Below are 22,156 nucleotides of genomic sequence, written 5' to 3' on the forward strand. Positions count from 1 at the left end.
ACGTACAAAGCAGCAGACAAGAGTGTTTGTTTGTGGAGAAGTCACTTACTTTGGGGCATGAATGGTGTTGTGTGTGTGTGTTTTGAACACGCACAGATTAGTAACTCTCTTTGCAGCATTGAACTGCTCCTGTTACCAGACCGGAGAGTGCGCAGGCAGGAGGCCAGCACTCACCCAGGGGATAAGTCTCTCTTTGGCTTGAATTTGACTCATTAGTTACAATGTGCATGATGAACATGGTTTCTCTGATTGAGTATGTGTTATTGGCAATAGTTGTATTTTGTAGTTTGCCTACTTTCCCTTGCCAATCCAACTCCCCTCTCCTGCCCCTCTTTCCAGTTACCCTGAATACCATAGCCTGTACAAACAACAGATCCCTGACCCTCCTTCCCCGCCGGGGCCTCGGAGGCCTGTGTAAGTTTGACCTTGCAGGCACCCAGACCACGAGGGGGCGGTTGGTTCGTGCTACTCCTGCGCCACTCCTGCACCTGGACACCGGAGCTGTGACACTACCCATCAGTTGTTGCATCCTCATTGTATATTATGTTCAGAAAATGGTACCCATCCTGTTGAACTATTGTTGAACTGTGCTGCCTTGGTTGTTCTATCATTCTGCTTGGACATGTGCTTGGACATTTTCTGCTACTTCAAGTCATCTACTGGAGACTCTTCCAGGGTTTTTTGGTGCCTTCAGGCTTTTTCCCTGGTTTAGGGGTTTGGCTCCCTGGAGTTCTGTGCGATTTGGTATTTTTACCAGTCAAGGTGGCCTCTGAAGGGGCTGGACCCTATTTACACGCAAGCTGGAACATGGAGACCAAGGGGTGGGGTGATCCTGTAGCCAGGTAGACTTGAAGGAAGAAGGCAACATACCCCAGACACAGTTGTTCAGAAAGTCATGGTGATGTGTAAATGAGGGAGGGCCTTTTGTTGTTGGACAGTTGGCTTGGGCTACAGTGTTTGGGCACTCTGACATCGTAATTGTGGGGTACTATGTACATGATGTGTTCTGCTGGTCAATGCCTGTTCCTGTGATGTGTTTACTTTTCGGGTGACAGGGTATTGGTGCGGTTTGACATGCTGCGGTGTACACATGGGCAATGTTCACTTGATTTCACATGCATATATTGAGTGTATTTTCCCACTGACACACACAGTTGCACAATGCTCCACCACACGTACAACCATCCTTCCATGGCCACAGGTGCACCCAGATTGCCTTCTCAGGCACGCTGTGTCCCTGCAGCACATGATCTATACCATTTGGGGATCCTGTACATGCGTCAATTGGTTATTTATTTTGTTTGTCCTTTTCATGTGATGCTCAAGGTGTATCCCCCAACACAATTGCTGCTCACTGTGCTGTGTGCTGAGCAGTGTGTTGCAGGAGACACACACAGCACACAGGTTCATGGGAACAGGCATTCAGTGTTGTGTTCATGCTACGACTGGTGGACAGCATTTGTGAATGACTTGGTATATGTGGGAGGTTGTTGGTCAGTCATTTCATCTGATTTCATGCCAGGCATCATTGTGTCGGGCCACTTTCCATTTATCACATGTCACTTTGTATCTTATTGGTCATGTGTTGGCCTTTTGCTATTGCATGCCATGTCATTGTGTGGCAGACAAGGGTGATGGTGGTTGGGAGGGTTTGGGTGACATAACAGGGATTGTCATGGCCTGTTTTGCGGGGGGGGGTGTGATTGACACCTTGCATGTGTTCCTTTTGGTCACACGGGATTGGTTATGTTTAAGTAGCTAGGTATGCACACAATGGCCCTCATTACGACCCTGGCGGTAAGTTACGTACATTACCGACATGGCGTAATTAACGTTTCCGTGCTGGGTCGAAGCCGTAAAAAGAGGCGCATTACGACCCATCGGGCACATGCATTGCACCATGGCGGTAATGTAAACAGCGCCATGGCATAAATGCCCCCAAAACGGCACCTACCGGCATCGCATGCCGCGTAAGGTGCACTACCGCCATCCCGGCCACCGATCTTAGCACTGACCGTAATTAGCGGTCACCGTAATTAGCGGTCACTGTAATTAGCGGTGACCGCCAGTAAGCGGAACCGGAAGTAGCGTAATCGCGGCAGAACGGGAAAGAGCACGGCGGCCATCTTTAAAAACACAATCCATTGTAATCCTCCACTACCACTGCACATCTGACCCCGAGACCTTGCAGAAAGCTACAGCCACATCCACGCATCCCCACAATGCCAAAAGTTGTTAAAAAAGCCTGCGATCGGCAGCGGCAGGACCGCTTCAGCAGGGAGGAACTAACAATGTTGGCTGAAACGCTACAGGAAAAGGCGGATATAGTCCTCTCCGCAGAAATGACAAGACCAGCCATAGCCCGCAAAAAGGCTCATAGCACAATGGGTCAGCGCTGTAGGAACCACCGCACGCACCTCAAAACAGTGCCGCAAAAGGTGGGATGACCTCCGGCTCCGAGTAAGGAGCATACTGTCGGCCAACCGCAACATGGCCATGGCAACTGGCGGAGGAGCAGACTCCGCAATTAGGATGCAGCCATGGGAGGAGATATGTGCCTCGACGATCGGCATGGAGAGCATCGAGGGGGTCGGTGGAATGGAGAGAGGAGCCCCGACATCAGGAGACACAGGTAGGTGCCTCTAATTTAGCCATGCGAAACCCCCTGAATTCCACTTACATGTGCATCACAATGTTGCCCTATAGGGTTAATGCAACGCATCAGCAGAAGACCTACACCCTGCACACATGCAGCATGCACACTCCACAGCAGGTACCCACATTCCTGCATGTTCAACCCACCTAAAAGGGAGACAACCTGTATGTCACAGCCCACAAAGTGCACCATCTATCCATCAAATTCATGGCAGTCATCACAATGCCTGCTCAATGTCCGCTGACCCATCAATAACACTTTCCCTCCTCTGCTCCACCACAGGCTCCCAATCGGACACCGGCAGGGACGAGAGTGGCACCACACCTGCCAAGAAGGCCAGGCCAGAGGCAAGAGCCCACCAACCCTCCACCTCTGCTGGACCCAAAGACCAACCACAGCAGCCAAAATTGCCTGTCGCAAAACAGCCCAGGGCAGCAATGATCCCGGAGGCAAGCAGCATGGCACCACCCACAGGAGACACACAACAACTGCTGCCCACTGAGGGGAATGTGTCTGCGGGGAGCAGTACAATTGGGGAGACTGCTGCCATCGCAGCCTGCTCTGACAGCGATGTGGGGAATGAGGAGGATGACACAGAAGGTCCCCCCACTGCCCACCTTCATTCCCCCCACCTGTCCCTAAGTAGCCTGCACGGAGACGGCACACAGGGGCTATCCCCTGAAGAGTCATGACCAGCCACTCCCAGCCCAGTGGGAGGAGGGGCGGTGGGGAGTAGCCCAATTACCCCGGCAATTGCAACATCCAATGCCCCAGATTTCCAACAGTCGCTGGACCAAATAATGACGAGGCAACAACAACTGTCCTCACTACTCACGCAGCATGTGGCTGATTGTGGAGGTGCCAGTGCACACATGGAAAGATGTGCTGAGACTGTCAAGGCAGCCATCCAATCCACAAGCAAAGACATATGTGCGGAACTAGCCGCGGTGCGGAATGTGCTCGGTGAGCTTGTACAGACAATAAGGGACACGCGGCATACCGAGCAGCCCAGTACCTCCTCCGCTGCAAGTTCTGCCGCAACCAGCCCTGTCCGCAGGTCAGCCAGGAACCTGCGGAATACAGGCAGGGGGGGGCCCAGGGGCCGGGAGAGGGGGCTGCCAATAGTGGCCGGCCAGTGGACAAATGGAACATTACCCACTTCATCACGAGCACCGTCACACCTTCGCAGGGAGTTCAGGGGGGAGGGGGGATTGGGTGTGTTGGGGAGTTCAGGGGGGAGGGGGAATTGGGTGTGTTGGGGAGTTCAGGGAGGAGGCGGGAGGGGGGATTGGGTGTGTCAAACCTATTCACATTCATAATACACTTTTTCCTTTTGCACAAATCAAATATGTGGACATTGCTCATTTCGTATGTGTGCTTTATTGGTGTACAGTCCACAGTGTGCATGTCCCAGACACACACAGTGCCCCTAGTGCCGTCTCCATGTTACACACACCAGCCGTGTGTGCTAGAAGCATTGGTCAATGATATTTTGACGCATTTCACGCTCCTCCTGTGCATCGCGGCCTCCATGAGGTGCTGCCCCATCCACACCCTCCTCATCCTCATCGTCAGGTGGTTGCAGTTCAATGTCAGGGAGCAGGGCCATATTTCGTCTGACGCACATATTGTGTGGCATGACACATAACATGACGATCTTTGCCACCTTCTCATGGCGGAACAGGAGTGCCCCATCAGACCTGCTGAGGCAGCGAAACCGTGCCTTCAATAGGCCAAATGCCTGCTCAATCACCACATGGGTACGTGTATGTGCACGGTTGAAGTCCTCCTCGTGCTGGTTCTGTGGGTTCCGGACTGGTGTAAGTAGCCACCTCTTCAGGGGATAGCCTGCATTGCCTGTATGTGGGCGAGAATGTATGTGTCAGTCATGACGTCAAACTCAAAACTTGAGTGCCTCCATGGCTTGCATCCAACTGTTACTTCGGACCACTTTGACATGCACTAATTGATTCACTCTATGCGACAGGAATATGCTCATGGCTCATATGGACTGTTGTGCATGCCATCAACCAATGTATGCAGGGGGGTCATGTGCCTCCTTCGTGCGCAGTTATGGGGGACAGGCCTTTCAGTTGATGGTGTTTGGTGACGTGCATGTAGGTGCATTTTGTTGAAGTCATTGTGGTCTGAATTGGTTCAATGCACTTGCAGATGGTTGTGTTATGGTTGGGACACACCTTCATTCACATGGCAGGGCTGCATACATCAGGCCTTAGGTTTACTGGTGTCAGCTGAGGTTTGTGATGCATTAGGGTATGATCTGGCTCCGTTGTCTTTGCTACTCACAGCCAGGTGGAGTATGCATTGGTACGTTGTTCACCTACCCACTTCGCAATTCCATGGTCATGACATTAGACTCACCGAGTAGCCAGGATCTTGGGCCTGCATGTCGCTCCATGTGGCGTGCTATTGTTGAGTTCCTCAGGACCCTTGAATCATGGGTTGCTCCGGGGAATCGGGTACAACAATGTGTGAAGATCCTGTTCGAGTCACAGACCATTTGCACGTTGATTGAGTGAAATAGTTTACGGTTGCGGTACGGTGCCTCCATGGCATGTGGGACCACCAATTCCACATGGGTGCAGTCGATGGCACCAATGCAACCAGGTATGCCGGCTAGTGCATGGAAACCCACTTTGTTGTTTGCAATCTCCTGGGCAGTCCGTGGTAATGAGATGTGGTCGTCTGTGTGCTTGAGGAGGGCATTGAGCACTTGGATCAGTGTACGAGAGAATAATGGTTGTGAAATGCCATGCAAGTGCCCCACTGTGTGCTGGCAGGTGCCTGTGGCCAGGAAGTGGAGTACAGACACTACCTTCAGTAGGGGTGGGATGGCGGTTGGTGTTTCTATCATGCTGACGATGTCGTTGTGTGTCATGTCTACGATGGCGGTGATGGTGTCCCGGTCCAAACAGTACAGGGTGTGGATCTGCTCAGCGGTGAGGTTGAATGGACTGGCTCTGATTCGTGGGATTGTGGGCTGCCTGCGTGGTGCCACTGGCTGTGCTGGTGGGGCTTGCTGGCCCTGCCTTGCCCTCCTTCTCCTCCTGCGTCTCCTCTGTGCAGCCTGTTGTTGTTGTTGTTGTTGTTGTTGTTGTAGCACTTGCATTGCTATCAGGTCCTCCAGCCCCATCATTGCTAGTCCTATTTGTATCATTGTGGAGTGTGACTGGGTGTGGGAAGGGGTGGGGTGTGCTCTTTTTGTACTTCCTGAGTCTGTATTGCCTCCACCTGTGCTGATTCTGTGCACCTGTGGCAGCTGGATTCACTGCACATGGCCATTTATGGTTGGTTCGCGATGGCGTAATTAGCAACATGGTGGTAAGGTACTTAACAGGCTTAGTGATGGCGTTAGGTGCATGTCCGCTTGGGTCGTGATCCGCGCAGCTTTGCGCCATGCAGGTATTTACGGCGGGTCACGTGCGCGCAAACTTGTTGCAGTTAGCGGCAGCGTTAACTACGATGCCGCTAATGGCATCGTAGTTAACGGTCACGGGTCATAATCGGACCTGGCGGAAAACGATGCCGGTAATCATTTACCGCCATCGTTTTTCGCTTACCGCCAGGGTCGTAATGAGGGCCAATGTAGCACTTCCATGGCAACATTTTCAGGGTGTTAAGGTTGTGACAGTTGACTGTCTCTTTGTTATCATCGATTGTCACCTGGTATGTGCCAGGCCTGTGTGCACTACGCAGGGGTGGGACTTTAGGTGAAAAATGTGGCCACAAGCTGGGTTCGGGCTGCCTTCCCCCTCCCATGGGCAGCCGATATTTTCTATTATGGGTTACCTCACTGGTGTATGCCCTGTAAAGGTGGAGAATTTAGTTGATGCTAATGGGGAAAAGAGTTTGGTGTCCCGGGTCCAGGCTCAGACAGTTACAGCCAAACTGTATATGTGTTGGTGGCTGGGAGGACATTTTGGTGGTGTGGAATATGGTGATGTTGAATGGTCGAAACTGTGGAGATATTCCTAGTAGCTTCACATGGCAGAAATGTCAGATATCAATCTTGGACTACATTTTTACTCTGGTAGATAGTAATGTTCAATGTAAAAGGCAGTCCAGTCCCTTAGAAGAGGCGAGCCTATTGCTCAAATGTACATGTAATGCTGCCGCTCGCAATAGTGTAGAAGGGCGAAAACGGGGTCTCTTGTAGGGTCTGTAGAAGCACAGGAAGATGAGCATGGCTTACTGGTTCCACAATAGTTAAGCTCAATATTCTTAAAATGTTCAAACTATTAGGCTCAAGGGGTACCCTTCTTTGCACATAGACATATATTTCTCTGTGTGAACACACTTGTGGGGTTCCATCAAAAGACAAAGCCCCAGATTCATGGATTATTTGCGCCAAAAAAAAGGAATTTGTGCGCCATTCTGCCCGCAAATCCCTGTTTAACTAATGGGGATTTGCAGGCAGAATGGCGCACAAAGCCTGTTTTTTTTTGGCGCAAATAATCCATGAATCAGGCCCATGATATTATCTCGCAGTTGTGCTTATAGCAGGTTTTCTTTACTCTTTTTAGTGTTTTTTTCTACAAGCTATTTGCAAAATTATGTCATCAGTGTCTATTCCCTACAGGAAGATCTCAGGTACTAATGTTTTTCAAATTAGCTGCACAAACCTGAAATAGCGTCGTAGACTACCATCTAAACAGTACACATTAATTGTTTAATTGCCTTGGATTTTCTGCTCTGCTTGAACAAGCTTGATGAGTGAGCTGTCATGAGAATGGTCTTACAAGGTCATACAAGGAGGTGAGCAGGGTCAGGATATTTTCAGCATCTTGTTACTGGAGTAAAGGTTCATAGCAGCAACTCCATTTCAAATGGGGGAGATGCCACTTCCCCCAAGGGGGAGTTCCCTGAAGAAAGGGGATATATCCAATGTGTTTTATTTCTATTATTATATGATGCAAACAGGACAAACCTAAAATGCAACAGAGCTCTTTGTAAAGTGGATTCATCGATCCACAGACACATCTAAACAGTGCACAAAAGCACAGCCAACAACACAAACAACAATCTAAACCTGAGCACAAACAGTCCACCATCAATTGAGAAGATACAGAAATCAGCTAATGTAATGGAAAATCTGCTCTTATAAAAGTTAGAAGATCAGTATTTTGCCAGAGAATAACCAGAAGCCGTTTCAAACGAATAAAAGCATTTTCAGAAATGTAAAGCTTAACGGTGGGTACACTGATACATTTAGCCCTTTCAAATCCCAGAACTGTTTCTTAAAATATGGCAGCCTCACTTGATATGGATATTGTATGCATGGTTTTCATGGGTAGGGAGGCTTATTGATAATAGGATGGATGCGATACTATCGAGTGTCATGGCTCCAGATACCAGACTGGGTGCAGCATAGAAGATAGACCTGCGAGGAGTAAGAAAGGGAGTTCCAGAAGAATAGCATTCCAAGTACAAAGTATGGATTAAACCAAGGAGGAAACTATAAAACACAAATTATCAAACAAACAAAAGGCTTAATTAATATTAATGAACATAAATTGCATTGCAACAAGAATTTCATGTGTAGAAAAATATCCAGATTAGCATTTAACACATAACCATTATGGAGTCAGCTAAACTTTTATTAATCACAGAGTTGATTACTTGCAAGAAGTAGACACTTATCCTCCATAGGCAAAGATGCTGGAACGCACTCCACGATGAAGTAGCAAAATATGGGGATGTTTCCGTCATGGAAGGCCCATGATGGAGAAACTCTTGTCTTTTTATCTCTGTTAGTTGAGCCGTCAGAACAGTTCAGGGCCTTGCTGGCAGCATTTCCCTCTACTTGATGTCTGTTTCACATGTATGAATACTGAATGTTTGTAACATGCCCGAGGGAAGGGGAGGTCTAGTTAAATCCAGAGATACTGTGATGATCCATGGTAGAGGAGGGAAGGAGGTGTCCTGCACCTAGGTTGCGGACCATGTATGTAGTGTGGCAACACATGTTGGGGTGCCGACTGTGTAAGGCTTATGTGTTCAAGCAATTGAGCCCACACCATACCATAGACTTACCTTCAAATATGGGACTGCAATGATGGGTTAACATGGTTGACATTCAAGTAGGTTTTCTTTGAGCTGGATGCTGGGCTATCTTTGTGGGTGGTCAGAAGTCATTGCATAATGGATGCTCTAAAATGAATGCAAACATGGCAAAGGCCAAACAGTGAAATTCCTAACCATATCAGCCTCTTGGAGACCATCTAGCCTAAGCCCCCTCTTGGTGGACAGACATTGGCCCATAACCCCAGCGGAGGTGTTTGTCCTGTATCCATACCCATTGCTCTATGTCTTGCCCCATTGGACATCTAATAGAGATGTACTAGTCACTTGCATGAATGCTTTCACAGCGTAGTTTATAATATTGCGTGACCACAAGGGAGCCTTTGTTCTTTAGGTCAAAGACTTCATCTGTATCCATTGGAAATACAAAGTGCATCATGTATGAAGATGTTAAAGCCAGAGATACCTTTGACATCCATTCTTATGTTAGGGCTATTCAATTTCATTTTAAGGTGTGTCCAATATGAAATATAGACACCCATAAACCCACATCCCTGAGGCACTGTTATACAATCTATCAATACTATCAATGTACATACATAGTAAAAGAAAACACTTCACATTCTTCAAATTAATTCAATTCCCATGTGCTAAAACCATATCAAATTCATCACATTCAAGCAGACATTATATAAAATTCATCAAAGAAACATCAGATTCAAAACAGGAATTCACATGTTATCTGACGTTTGTGTCTTTTTAAAAGATATAAAACATGCTATTCCACACTGAAAATTAAAAACACATAAAAGGGATATCATTGAGTGCTACCTCAGCTTTATCACAGTTACTTCTTGTAATATGTTTAATACTGCGATTGTGGCTAGTATTTCCTCTCCACTGGAGATTCGTGCAAAAAAAGGTCACTATTTAGCACTTCAGGATTGTATATAAAGAGCCCTAAATATAGAGTTCTAATTTTAGTCGGTGCCGTGCAGAATAACACAATGTGTTCTCTAATTTCTACTACTGTTAGGTCTTTGCATAGGATGCAACCTAATTCCCTTTCCCTATTTTGTGATCTAATCTGGCAAATCTCACCACTGGGCAGAAGGTTCAGTCGATATCGCAGAAACTGCATAGCCCAATATTTATTTGGGTATTTCTCCAGGTATTTTGGAATAACCCCTAATGGCTTCTCCAAGGGTAACAGGCTATAATTCAATTATATTGTCTCATGGTTGACATTGTGGCCATCCAGTCTGTCCTTAGTAGGGCCTTCCTGACGTCATTCTGGGACCCCTAAAAGTCATCAGTTGTCAAATCTAGATGGGCCAGAGTGTCTTCCACTCTCCTCCTCAGTTTAGCAGCCGTATGTTGCCCTGATTGTAGGACAATCGCCATGCCAGCACATAGCGATTCTTTCAATGGCACTAAGCGCTTTCTATATAGTGATACAATTGTTTAGTCCACCAAACATTTAAGTGAGGTTAGGCTTAGCTCAAACCTTAGCGAGACGACAGCCACACACTCTGGCAGCCCCAAACCTTGCTTCCATACTCTGGATTAAAACTTGTCAAATGGGAGCGGGCGCAGTTTGTCGTTAATCTCAAGACCAAGTAAGAGTCCTGGTATAACCTTCCTTTTATAAACGAATAATAGAAGTTGCATGGAAAATCTACAGTGTTTGCATTGTATTTTCCTCATTTGTGCAGCTGCTTGGACAGCTTTCCGCAGTAAGCACTTCAGCAAAACCTCACTTTTATCCTCTACATTTAGATGGAATCTCAGGCAAGTTATAGATGTGGAGGGTATCAACTCTCGCTCTCCCATAAACCAACTGAAGCCCATTTTTCTTTTCCTATTATGCATAAATCTTATGTCCTTGTTTTTTTGTGTTAATGCATAATTTGTTCAATCAGGGATATTCCATTATAGAATCCAGTTACCTATCCATCAAAATCACATCATCAGCATAGGTCACACATGGTATTATCAAGCTTAATAGCCTGTTGCACTCGGTTATTAAAACCATTAAGATTACTTATCTATTTTGAAATTCTATTATATCTTCATTTTTTCTGACAACTTCATATGATCCCTCACATAACAGTCTTCCCTTCACATATATAAAATATTGCTGGTGATGTTACTATATAATCTCAATGAGCTGCCACCTAATCAGATCGCCAAGTTGACCTTGGTGGAATGTCTCCCAATATGGCACCATTTAACAATCTTAGGTTTCAACTGGAAAACAACTCTGTCCAGGCTTTAGCTTCCACACCTGATTTCAAATTATTAGTGTGACTTTGACCTTCTTCATTTCCACTCACAAGCATGCAATCTGAGTTTTGGTCTCCAGCTATTATAATGTGGGTACCTTCATGATCGCAAGAAAAGGTATCACATATTTTACCACATTTTACGCATAAAGCATTCACATCTACTTGTAATTGGTTACAGTAAATATTTACTAATAGAATAGGTTGTTGTTGGCATATCCCCTTTACTTTCGCCACTACAGCTAATAACCCATAGCTTTTGTCACTGAGAATTTTAAATTCCACTAACTCAGAATTCCTTATCATAATTACAAGCCCTCCTGAAGGTCTTCCCATTAGCCCTTTCACAGCCGTTTGTTGGAATACCCTGAAGCCATCCACAATTGGCGGCCGTACAACCAGGTCTCCTGTAGGAGTGGAGTGGAGTTGGAGTGTGGTCTGCTGTACTTGCTGGGAACGGTGTCTATTGGAAGTCTTTTTTTGGTAGCTGCTTATGTGGGGCAGAGCAACTGTGCAGGAAACTTGCAACTGGACCAAAACGTCATCAAACCCCCGCAGAGTGGAGCTGGAGAGTGGTCTGCTGTGGTCCGCTGGGGGCTGCTCAGGGAGGTCGGTAAAATGAGTTGCGCTATATTGATATATTCTTAAAAAGCAGAGCTAAAAGATCTAGCAACCCAGATCCTACCCAAGTTTGTCTGGGGGGGGCGAAGCACATAACCAGTAGCACTCCTGCCGAGTCAGCTGTCTAGGACCTGCAGAGTGCTGGAGGTTTATTCTCACATTCATTTGCGTAATATAATCCCTCACATTGTAATCCAGGAAACTGGGGTGGGACTTTACATTAATGCACGATCATGAAATCTGATAAACCTGCTAGATATGACCTTTGAAGTAGTACCACCACCACAGGAAAAAGCTCCAGGAGCCCCAGAACACGGTTAGACGCTGCTAAGATCGAGTCTAAATCTAGAAAGGATAAAAAAGATACTTTGAGGGGGAATAAAAAATAGCAAAACAGCCCAAAATGGTAGGCTATTTACGAAATGCATTGCCTAAAACCGTGACTATAGGAAAATAACTGACCCCTCCCTGCAAGTGGATTCGACAATCAACAGCAAAAACACTGCTCTGCAACATTCCTTTAGAATCAACAATGGCGGCTCACTACTGAATTTATGTCTAGATTTCAGATCAAAATCAGTGGGGCATGACCCAGAGGATTATAACAACATAATAGGCACACATTTGTCAGCAAACCCTAATCTTGAGGCATTCAACTCCAATTTGGAGATCTTTAGCGAAGAAGACACTCTGGATGATGACTTATCAACAATAACTTGGAATGAATTGTCACCAGTAACAAGACCACTTAGTACAGCTATTGATGTAATCTTAGTCAGAATTGAAGCGCTCTTCTCACTTTGCTCCAATTTAGCAGCTGAACAGCAAGAAGTTAAAGGTATAATTGCAAAAGTTGTCGACTTGATTCTAGAAAATAGTGAGAAACCTAGTATTGACCCTGATAAATCGATGGGGATAAAGGCTCCTACTGCAACAATAAATGTGGGAGGGGGCAAAATATGCAAGCTTGTGAAATGACCGGGTGCAAAAATGAGCTGAGAAATAACGCTAAGGCCTTACTGCAAAATGTTTCCCTGAAGTCTATAATATTGCAAACGAGTGACTCATTAACAACTGTTGCGGAGAATGACAAAGATGCGATGGAAGTACCCTGTAATGAAATTTCAATGATGAGATGCCCGCGAAAGATACTAAAACGTCAAGCTACTAAGAATCCCTTACGAAGGCTCAAGCAATTAGAGCTTTCAAAAGTGACATTCAGAGAATATTAAACTGGGATCAGGGAACAGATGGCTCTTGTTCCTTCGTGTCAAAGTTCCGTAATAATGAAAGACTTGGGGAACAGTACCATCAGGCAGGTCGAACTAAGAGGACCTCCGAATAACTGAATAGGGAAAAAGCCAATGGATCATGGTACCGATCAAGAGAAAGACTTAGCTAGGATCAGGGGCCTAACCACGTAGGAGAACAAATACTGTGCAAACCGACAAACCTATAACACTGCACTACTGTTACCATTGCCATATTATACAATACTATCAACCTGGAGTTTACAGTCCTCGGATCTGTGCATTAATATTATAATTCTGGGATAATGGAAGCAGATGTTTGAGAATCAGGAGGATTTCATCATGTTAATGATACACAAATGAAATGCTGGATTAATTTTCATAAAAACAAGAAGAACTATTAATGCTGACAGTACTGTGATAATTTATTCCAAATATGTTTTAATTTATTTCTATTTTAGGGTCATATATGAAGAAATTGACAAGTATATCTTCAACGCAGAAGTTAAAAGTAACACTGAATGCTAACAGACAAGGTAAAGTGTTTCCTGCAAAGGAGGAGGATCTGGTGGCTTTCGTTTGTAAACTGTGTTATATTTAAAGGGAAGAATATTAAAGGGAAGACTATTTGCCCACATTTACCAGGGAATGACTGTTCAGGTGGACCAAGGCACTGAAATTCTTTGAAGAAGGCGGAGTCAATAGGAAGGGGCTATATTGGGATAACGTGAATGCTAATTGGAGATTGTATTTGCGTGAAAAGTGGCTGTTTTAATTTAAAATATTCTTAATAAATATTGCATGTGGGCATATTCATGTGCTGTGCTGCACTGTTTGTTCACGTGATGGCTTCACAGTCACAACACGAAGTTGTTGCTGTGATGTGAGTTAGAGTTATCCAAGCAGCGTCACTTCAGAAAGTTGCAACCTCAGGTCCTTGGCACAGGAAGCTTGGCACTCTCATCTGGTGACACCCCTCCTACTCGAGAGACTCACGCGGGAAAGCAAAGAGTATTGGATGGAAATGCTTAGGTTAACTCTCTGGCAATGCCTCTTTTGTGTTGTCATTTTAGCTGGTCTCTGTGTTGGAGAAAGGGGGCAGAGTGAAACTTATCTGGGGTTGCTTGTGTCTCTGTCCATTTGGGGCATAGCCTACTAGTAGAGGCGGTGTTGCATCCTTTGACAAAAAGGCCCACATGAACGGAGGGATTATTGTTGGATAATGTGGTAATTGAGTTTAAGTCGATTAGTAAACGTATATGTGCCTGGTCATTTGACATCAAATGTCAACAATGAAAGTTGAGTGGAAAATGAACCAGTGTAATTAGCACATCATTCACAAAAAACAGACACTGAGATCAGGAAGTAAAGCAGAACAGAGATGCCAGAAGAAATTACCAATTAAATGTGTTAATAGATCATATTTCAAGGTTTATATCGACGTAATACGTGCAATTGTAAACAAGTAATATGGAAAATCAAATGGTAAATAACATGGTAGGTACACTACACTTCAAATAACAGGTGATGTATAATAACCCCCTGCTAAAATAGGTCATACAAAGTGCATATTCATAAACTTGATCGGGCTTAAAACATAATGGAGCTCATTTTCAGCAAAGTGTAATGTAAGAAACATGCGTATGTTTATTACTTTATGCCTAATTCTCCAGAATTTGTATGGCTAAGCGGACGAGTGGAACGTCTCCATCGCTCTCTTCCTCTCTGCCATACAAATACTTCAGCATTTGCACTGTCGTGGATTTTCATTACCAGGTTACAGAGAGACCTAAATAAGGGAATGCTGAGAATCAAGGTTGTGGAGAGACCTAACTCCATGAATGCTGAAAATCATGAGGTCTGGGAAAGCCTGCATCATATGAGACAGTGGGCCTCATTACGACCTAGGCGGTCCGGAAATAACGGTGGCGGTAAACCCACCGCCACCGTTGTTTCCGGACCGCCTGAGGCCGACCCCTGCAGGCGGGAGGTGATGTTCCCGCCATGTCTGACCTGACGGGTTTAACACCTCCCGCATGCAGGCGGACGAGGAAACACCGGCAGCATTACAAGATGCTGCCGGTGTTTCCATGATCCCCATTTCCATTGAGTCCCATAGGACTCAATGGGAATGGGGATTTACACCATTCCGCCTCCGTGATTCCCGGAAAACCGGGGTTGTAATGCCACGGTAATTCCGGGAATCACGGAGGCGGAATGGTAATACGAGTCTGGCGGTAACCAGGTGGTTTTACCGCCTCGGTTACCGCCGGACTCCTAATGAGGCCCAGTGTTTGATCTTTCTACAGCGTGTAATGCATATATACCTAGCCGACATTAGGCCAGCCTAACCAAAACAGTGAAGGCCATGCTACCGTAGCTGCAATCAGCATTAAAATAACGCATATTAATGAACCCACACTTACAGGGCCAGATCCTCTCTACAGTGACTGTGTCACTTGTTGGTTGGTGGTACACAATCTTTGCAGCAACTGTCACAACCAACCAAAGCTCTCCTGATGTACCCAAGGAGATTGCAATGGGGGTAGTTGCAGAGGTTTAGCAAGTACATAAGGTGGCAATTATTTATTAGAAATGTTCTGTACTCATTCCATTGTCTACCCTCTAATATTTTGGCCAGCTGGCAAGTACAGTAATGGGCAAGAAAATGAAACCACATATGCCCATGCTTGTGTCTTGATGAAAATTGCCTTTTTCTGTTTCTTTGCATAGCTAATAATTGCATAAAGGGGAAAAGTGACATGCATGCCCAACCTTTCGTAATTAAAAAATTGGCATACGTCCTTGTTTGAACAGGTGCCATCATGCATAATTGTCAGAAATGTTACAAACTCATGTCTTGGTGAAACAATTGTCATTGTCTGATGCTCTTCCGGCACGTGAATAATGGGCAAATCATGGAAACATGTGCCAAATTATCCACAAAGGAATTTGCATAGCTTGATGGCAATCCCATAAAGTTAATCAGTTTTTAATTAACAGGAACATAATGCCTGGGATATTTCAAAGAAAAACCTCCAACTCCTTCTGTAACTTGGTCTGAAACTTCGTCTTCAATTGCCCCAAGCTGTGATGAATGTTATTGACCAAATATTTTAAGAAATGCACCACTTCCTGTGCATTTTCCGAGAAGGTATCGCAGAGGAAAAGCTTCTGAATGCCTTAGTAATAAATGTCCTTTTTTATTCCTAATCACTTTTTGATCAATGTAAATGTTCAGTGTATCCTAAAATGCGTTATCTGCCACTGAATTACGTAGGAATTCCTCCTACAAGATAACTCCCAAAATACCAGTGAAATGTCTTTTTTAATTCTGATCATGTTTTGACCAGAGTTACTTTCTTGTGTTCTTAAAAATACAACATTTTTCAAAAATGATCTGAAAATTACTTTGGCGACAATCTTAAAATCCACCTATGTTTGTTTTCAGTGTTCCAAATTGTGACCAATTTAACTGCACAAATGTGCTTAATTAAAATACACATGCAAATAAATAACTTGAAAATGTCTTCGGAGAACATTCCTTGTAGAACTTCTGTAAAGTTTAAGTGCTTATGTGTTTTGAACAGTTTTACTGGCCTCATATGTGTAAAAATGTCCTGTTTGCCACTTAATTTCTTTAACATTCATAGTAAACACCAATTTAGGGTTGAATGACCAATGTATATTGCCCGAAATAGAATTGCACATAGGTTACTATTAATAACTGCATAGTTCATTACAACATGGTAAACCCACAGTAAATGTAAGGGGATGAACACTCATTCCTGCTTACTGGGTAATAAAGCCTCTATCAACAAAATAAAGGGAAAATGAGGGCACTAATTAGTTAAAATTATCAAGATCTGTCCTCTCTTGTGTACGCATGAGAAGTCCTGAAAAAATTGACATCTCCTCTTAAGCACATATCAAAATAAGACTTGTATTCAAAATTCAATTACAATTTATAGATCATTCAATACACACATCAGTATTAAACAGAGGTTGAGAAAGGAACATCAGACTCTTGGATAGACACAGACATGTTCATATACATCATTCTGTGTCCATACTGCCCTACATGTTTCTGCCTGATTACTGCAACCAATTATGTGCAAAAAGGAAACATATTACAAGTACATTCTTTTTTGATATAAGCTATAAAGAGGACAGGGGTGTTACTGAAGATAAGGGAAAGACGGTGTATATTGGATATACTATGGGTGTTCCCTAATATCCAGTACTGTTTAGATTAAAAAATGGCAAAAGGTAAGCGTTTAGGGAGTGGGGGTATTATGGAGGTGCTTTAGACATATTCTCTTCTTAATGTGTTTTTAGTTTTGACTCATAAATGTGTTATGAGCCAAAACTAACAGAATACAATACTCTGTAGAAGAGTGTTATGCAATATTATAGAGTGGTTTTGGAAAGCGATACAATCGGCCAAAGGGTAACTCTGCACTATTCAGAAGTTGAAAATAAATGATGTCGGCAACCAGAGTAATGTAAACTCAATGGCAGACTTAATTAAAATTTAAAAAGGTGGGGTTTTAGTCTTTTCCGCAGTGATAATAGGTAAGGTCTTTGTAGATGGGGTGGTAAAGAATTCTAATGTTCAATTGCCTGAACCAAAAATAAACAACCACCAGACCTCTCTTGCCTGTAGACTGGCATTTTCAGTCTTTAGTCAAGCCATATTTTGAGGGATTACATCAGACGTAGGTGTTGACCATTATCACAGAAGGCGTTTCCATGGGTATTGCAGACATTTGAAGACCAAGCACATACTTTTAAAAATGATTGCGTTTTTCATTGTCAGTCAGAGATGTGTTCAGGCTTCCTGCACTTCATTGAAAGCCTTGCCACCGTATTTTCTACTTTTTGTAACCTGGAAATAGCGTTGTCTGTTAAACCCAAGTAAATAGCATTAATAAAATCCACCTGATGAGTGAAATCTAAATAAGGAAAAAGTATCTTTAGTTTCCTCATGATAAAGTAACAGGATTGTGTGACCACAGTGACCTGTGCATTCAGTGTTAAGTTCTTATCAATATTACATGTTTTTAAATCATTTATTTGTTTAGTTCCAGAAGAACTTTACAAAACACACATTGCACATCATATCCACATAAACATAATAAAAACAACATTAAACATTGTAAAATATCTTATAAAATACATTACAAAACATTTGATAAAACCTGTCTAAAAACTTAAGCTAAAATACTCCATGTAGACGGATTCCAGAGGATCCATCCGCCACATATAGATAGAGTATACTACGTTTTACTTCTTCCCTATAGTTGGCCTTTCCTAAGTTAGATGTTTTTTAATAACATCCCACAAACGATACATGGCAATATGGACGCTTTGGTTCTCTGTGTTCAAACAATAATTCCAAAAGGCATCATCTTTATTGGAATCATAGGAGTGGGCCATACTACCCAAGATAGACATATATTCAACGGCCAATGCTGCGCATTCCGTCAAGAGGGGTTTAACGGTCTCTACCAGGGTTTTTACAAATTCAACAGCATCTGTCCTTAAGAGGGATCCCCAATTGAGCACCAAGCCGGACCAGTACAGGCAGTTGGTTAATGCGCAGCATTAGTCGAAAATATAAATTTGAAAGGTTAGGGCACTGCCTCAAATATTCCTGTGGCTGAAGGTAGTTGCGTGTGACTCCTGAGACATAGGAGAAGCTACGTAAAGTTGCAAGGTGGTTGTAGTTAATCCAGCCCCCCTCTTTGGTTTTACCCTTGAAAGTACACTTTAATGTCTCATACTTGGTTCCCCTTAGGAAATCAGGACTCCATCCAATGTCCATATAGGATTTAGCCACCAGCTTCTCGAACCCGTCCTCAGTGCTCCCTTTGCACAAGTTATTACACTTGACCAATATAGTAAGCAATTGGCATTTCGGGTTACAATTCATTTTCAAGTGCAGTAAGCCTCGCCAAATCAGAAATTCGCCTTTGAGCAAGACCAATTCCATCTCTAAGCAAATATATTGTATTGGAGTACAGGCACTCAATCTCAGTATCCATTTCCAAAACACACCCTCTAAAACAGCTAACCATGTCAGGTCTCGCATTGCCAGAGCCTCTAACCCGTACAGCACCATGGGACAATAACATTGTTTACATAGTATTATGATCCCCTCCATTGAAAATCCTGCAGTCTTTGTTGCAAAATTGGAGATGAACTGTGTCAACCATAGTGCCTTGGTTCTCTTAGCTTCTACTATATTCGTATAGGATTTTCTACTGCTCATGTCTATGCCCAGATACTGATATGTCTCAACATAATCCACCCTGCCCAAGGAGTTGGTGAAGCTAGGACACTTCACCTTTTTGTTGGAAACAACAGATATTTTCGTCTTCCCCATATAGATTTTAAGGTAATTTTCAATTGCATATTTATTCAAGATGGTAAACATGGCCTTTGCTCCACTATATGTGTGATTTAACATGACTAAGTCATCTGCGTAGAGCATGCAAGTGATAGATCGCCCACCTCTCTTTGGACAGCACCCAATAGTTAGCAACAAACAGCCCGGTAGGTCAGCCATGTATAAATTATACAGGAGGGGTGCAAGTGTAGAACTCTGCTTAACCCCCTTATGGATCTTAACAGGGGCAGTGATGACCCCGTCCTTGGTCAAACTGACCCATGCCTGTATATTCTAATTTAAGCCTTTCAGTAAATTAACAATCCACACATGGCAGCCCCATGTTAATAGCTTACCCCACGAATCACTCTGTCAAACGCTGGACTAAAATCAACAAAAGGCACATAGAGTGTCTGCCCACCCGACTTTTGGGTCCCTCTTATCAGTGAGCCCAGTAACCTGAGATTATGCGTCATACTGATACCTGGCGGACAGCCAGTCTGCGTCAATGGCAGCATCTCAGCTTTGTCAACCCAGACCTGTAAGGCCTTCAAGACCAGATTCAGAAACAGCTTTCCAGTCACGTCTAAGAGTTATGGCAATCTGTAGTTCTCTGGCAGCATACGATCACCTTTCTTGTAAACTGGCAGGAGTACAGACTGTTGACATGACATTGGAATACTCTGGGATATGTACACCTTATCAAACAATACCTTCAGTATCCTGGCCCACTGTTCCAGGTTCTGTTTTAGTACAGCACTGGCCAATCTGTTAGGACCGGGTGCCCTAGAGTTCTTTCATTTGCGAATGATATTATCAATGTCAACTTTGCTAATTTTCAAAGGCCACCCTCCAAAAATATAATTTGGAATGGATACTGATATATTAACAGTCCCACTTTCCTCCAAATACCTGACCCACACCGATTCCTGTATGGGGTTCAATATGAGTTTTTTGACTTCCCGTTTTGCCTTTGTCAACTTCTCCCACATCTTTGTGGGACAGGTACTCCGAAGGGCCACGACCATCTGTTGCCAGCTCTAATTTCGAATGGAAGACCTCCATCGCTTGTGCCACCCAGAGTATGTGTTCCTTCTGCCCCTGATATGAGAGGCGACAACCTAGATAGGAAAGCCACTGCCCCATAGTAGTCAGATTTCTTTCCTCATTACCCGCTTGGCCTCTCGTATAGTCCCATCAAGCCTGTATGTGGCTTTGCTACACATCACTTGCTGCACAGATTTATTTACACCCGGGTCGGTGCTATGGTTACTGATCACTGCCTCAAGCTCATCCTCATTTTTAGTACCTATGGTAAAGAAGTCAGAGTCCTGAAGTTCCATTACCTTCCTGTCAATTTTTTGCAAATGTTTTGCGGTCCATCTCACGGCATTCCCTGCGTAGTTTACGTGGGTGCCTTTACATCCACTCAACCTTACCCCATGAGATTGCACATTAATATCCAGTACCAAAACATTATGGTTACTGAATTCTATTGGTACCACCTTTAATTCTTCTACCAATAGGAGACTATCATTATTGCCAAACATGTAGTCCACGGTGGCAACTCAGTTATTTCCCTCCCAGGTATAGCCCCCTGGGATATCACCCACTGTCCTACTGTTAAGCATACGCACGTCCCGTTGTTCTAAATAAGAAACCCACTGGGCTCCCGTGGCATTACCCGACCATTGCGTCAATTCTTTTTTGCAATACTTTACTGTATGCTGAACATAGCTTCTCGTCCACACATCTGGGGTTTAAGTCACCTCCCAGTATTTTTGGGTACGTCCCTGTAATACCCTCAGTTGCCAACAGGATGTCGTCTATGTTATTATATATCAAATCCATCCCTTGGCTACTGGGGGGTGCATAAACATTAATGATCACAATCTTCCAGCCTTGTGTGCTGTCGTCTTGCCGTACCTCCACGGCAATCACATTGTCCTCAGTAGACTGTCCGCCCACCTGTTAGGAGAGCATCTTCTGGCTAACAGCAATTACCAGGTCCCCATAGGGTCTGCCCCGTTTTCCCTTGTTGGCCCTAACTTCATAGATATGATACCCTTCACCATACAAGGGGAGGTCGAGCCATGTCTCCTGTACCATGAATATGTCAAATCCTTTCAACAATGCCATCGAACCCTCTGCCTGTAATATGTGGCTATAGCCCTGTGTGTTCCAGCTAACTATTTTAGTAGGTCAGTAAGGTTGCAACCTCTCTTCTGTTCGTACAGCCGTCTCCATGGTTGAGTCCCAAGTTATTGCTTTGTAGGCCATAGGCCCTCACCCACATCTCTTCGTTCCACATGAATTTATACAACGTTGGTCCTCCAGGGGCATGTCGTCAACTTCTTCCTGTGGAACACGATATTGGCCCTGATTCATGGATTATTTGCACCGAAAAAAAACGGGATTTGTGCGCCATTCTGCCCGCAAATCCCTGTTTAACAAATGGGGATTTGCGGGCAGAATGGCGCACAAATCCCGTTTTTTTCAGTGCAAACAATCCATGAATCAGGCCCATTGTCTATTAAATACTGACTGTTGCATTGCATTTGCATTTTTTTGTATTGTTTTGTTCCTTACAAACAATGGGCATCATTATGACCCAGGCGGTAGAGGGTTAATGGGGCCGGTAGAGCTGCCGGCGCCGTTATTCCTCTACCGTCGCATTACGAGGTCTGCTTGCGGGTCCCGCTAAGGACATCTGGTAAAACCAAGCATCCTTAGCGGGACCCGCTGGCATACCAGGATGCTAACAACGGGCTTATCATTAACAGGCCTGTTGTTAGCATCCTCCCCATTCCCATTGAGCCTATGGGGGCACAGCACAAATGGGAATGGGGATGTACCGGGTCCGGGTCCCGAGAAAGGGAATTACCGGGCCCTCCAAGGTCAGAATGGCCCG

General features: G+C 44.4%; 1 protein-coding gene across 2 annotated transcripts in view; it reads left to right on the plus strand.

Annotated features, from left to right (window-relative positions):
• TOM1L1 (target of myb1 like 1 membrane trafficking protein) overlaps positions 1-22,156 on the plus strand; it is a 1,067,055-nt gene that overhangs the window by 987,887 nt on the left and 57,012 nt on the right. For both annotated transcript variants that reach the window (XM_069654924.1, XM_069654925.1), the window contains one exon: positions 13,316-13,390. In XM_069654924.1, the coding sequence (XP_069511025.1) occupies positions 13,316-13,382 (67 nt within the window). In that variant the 3' untranslated portion in view covers positions 13,383-13,390. The remainder of the gene's footprint in view (positions 1-13,315; positions 13,391-22,156) is intronic.

The sequence above is a fragment of the Ambystoma mexicanum genome, chromosome 3q, assembly GCF_040938575.1.
Source record: "Ambystoma mexicanum isolate Mex_15411 chromosome 3q, UKY_AmexF1_1, whole genome shotgun sequence".
Lineage (NCBI taxonomy): Eukaryota > Metazoa > Chordata > Amphibia > Caudata > Ambystomatidae > Ambystoma > Ambystoma mexicanum.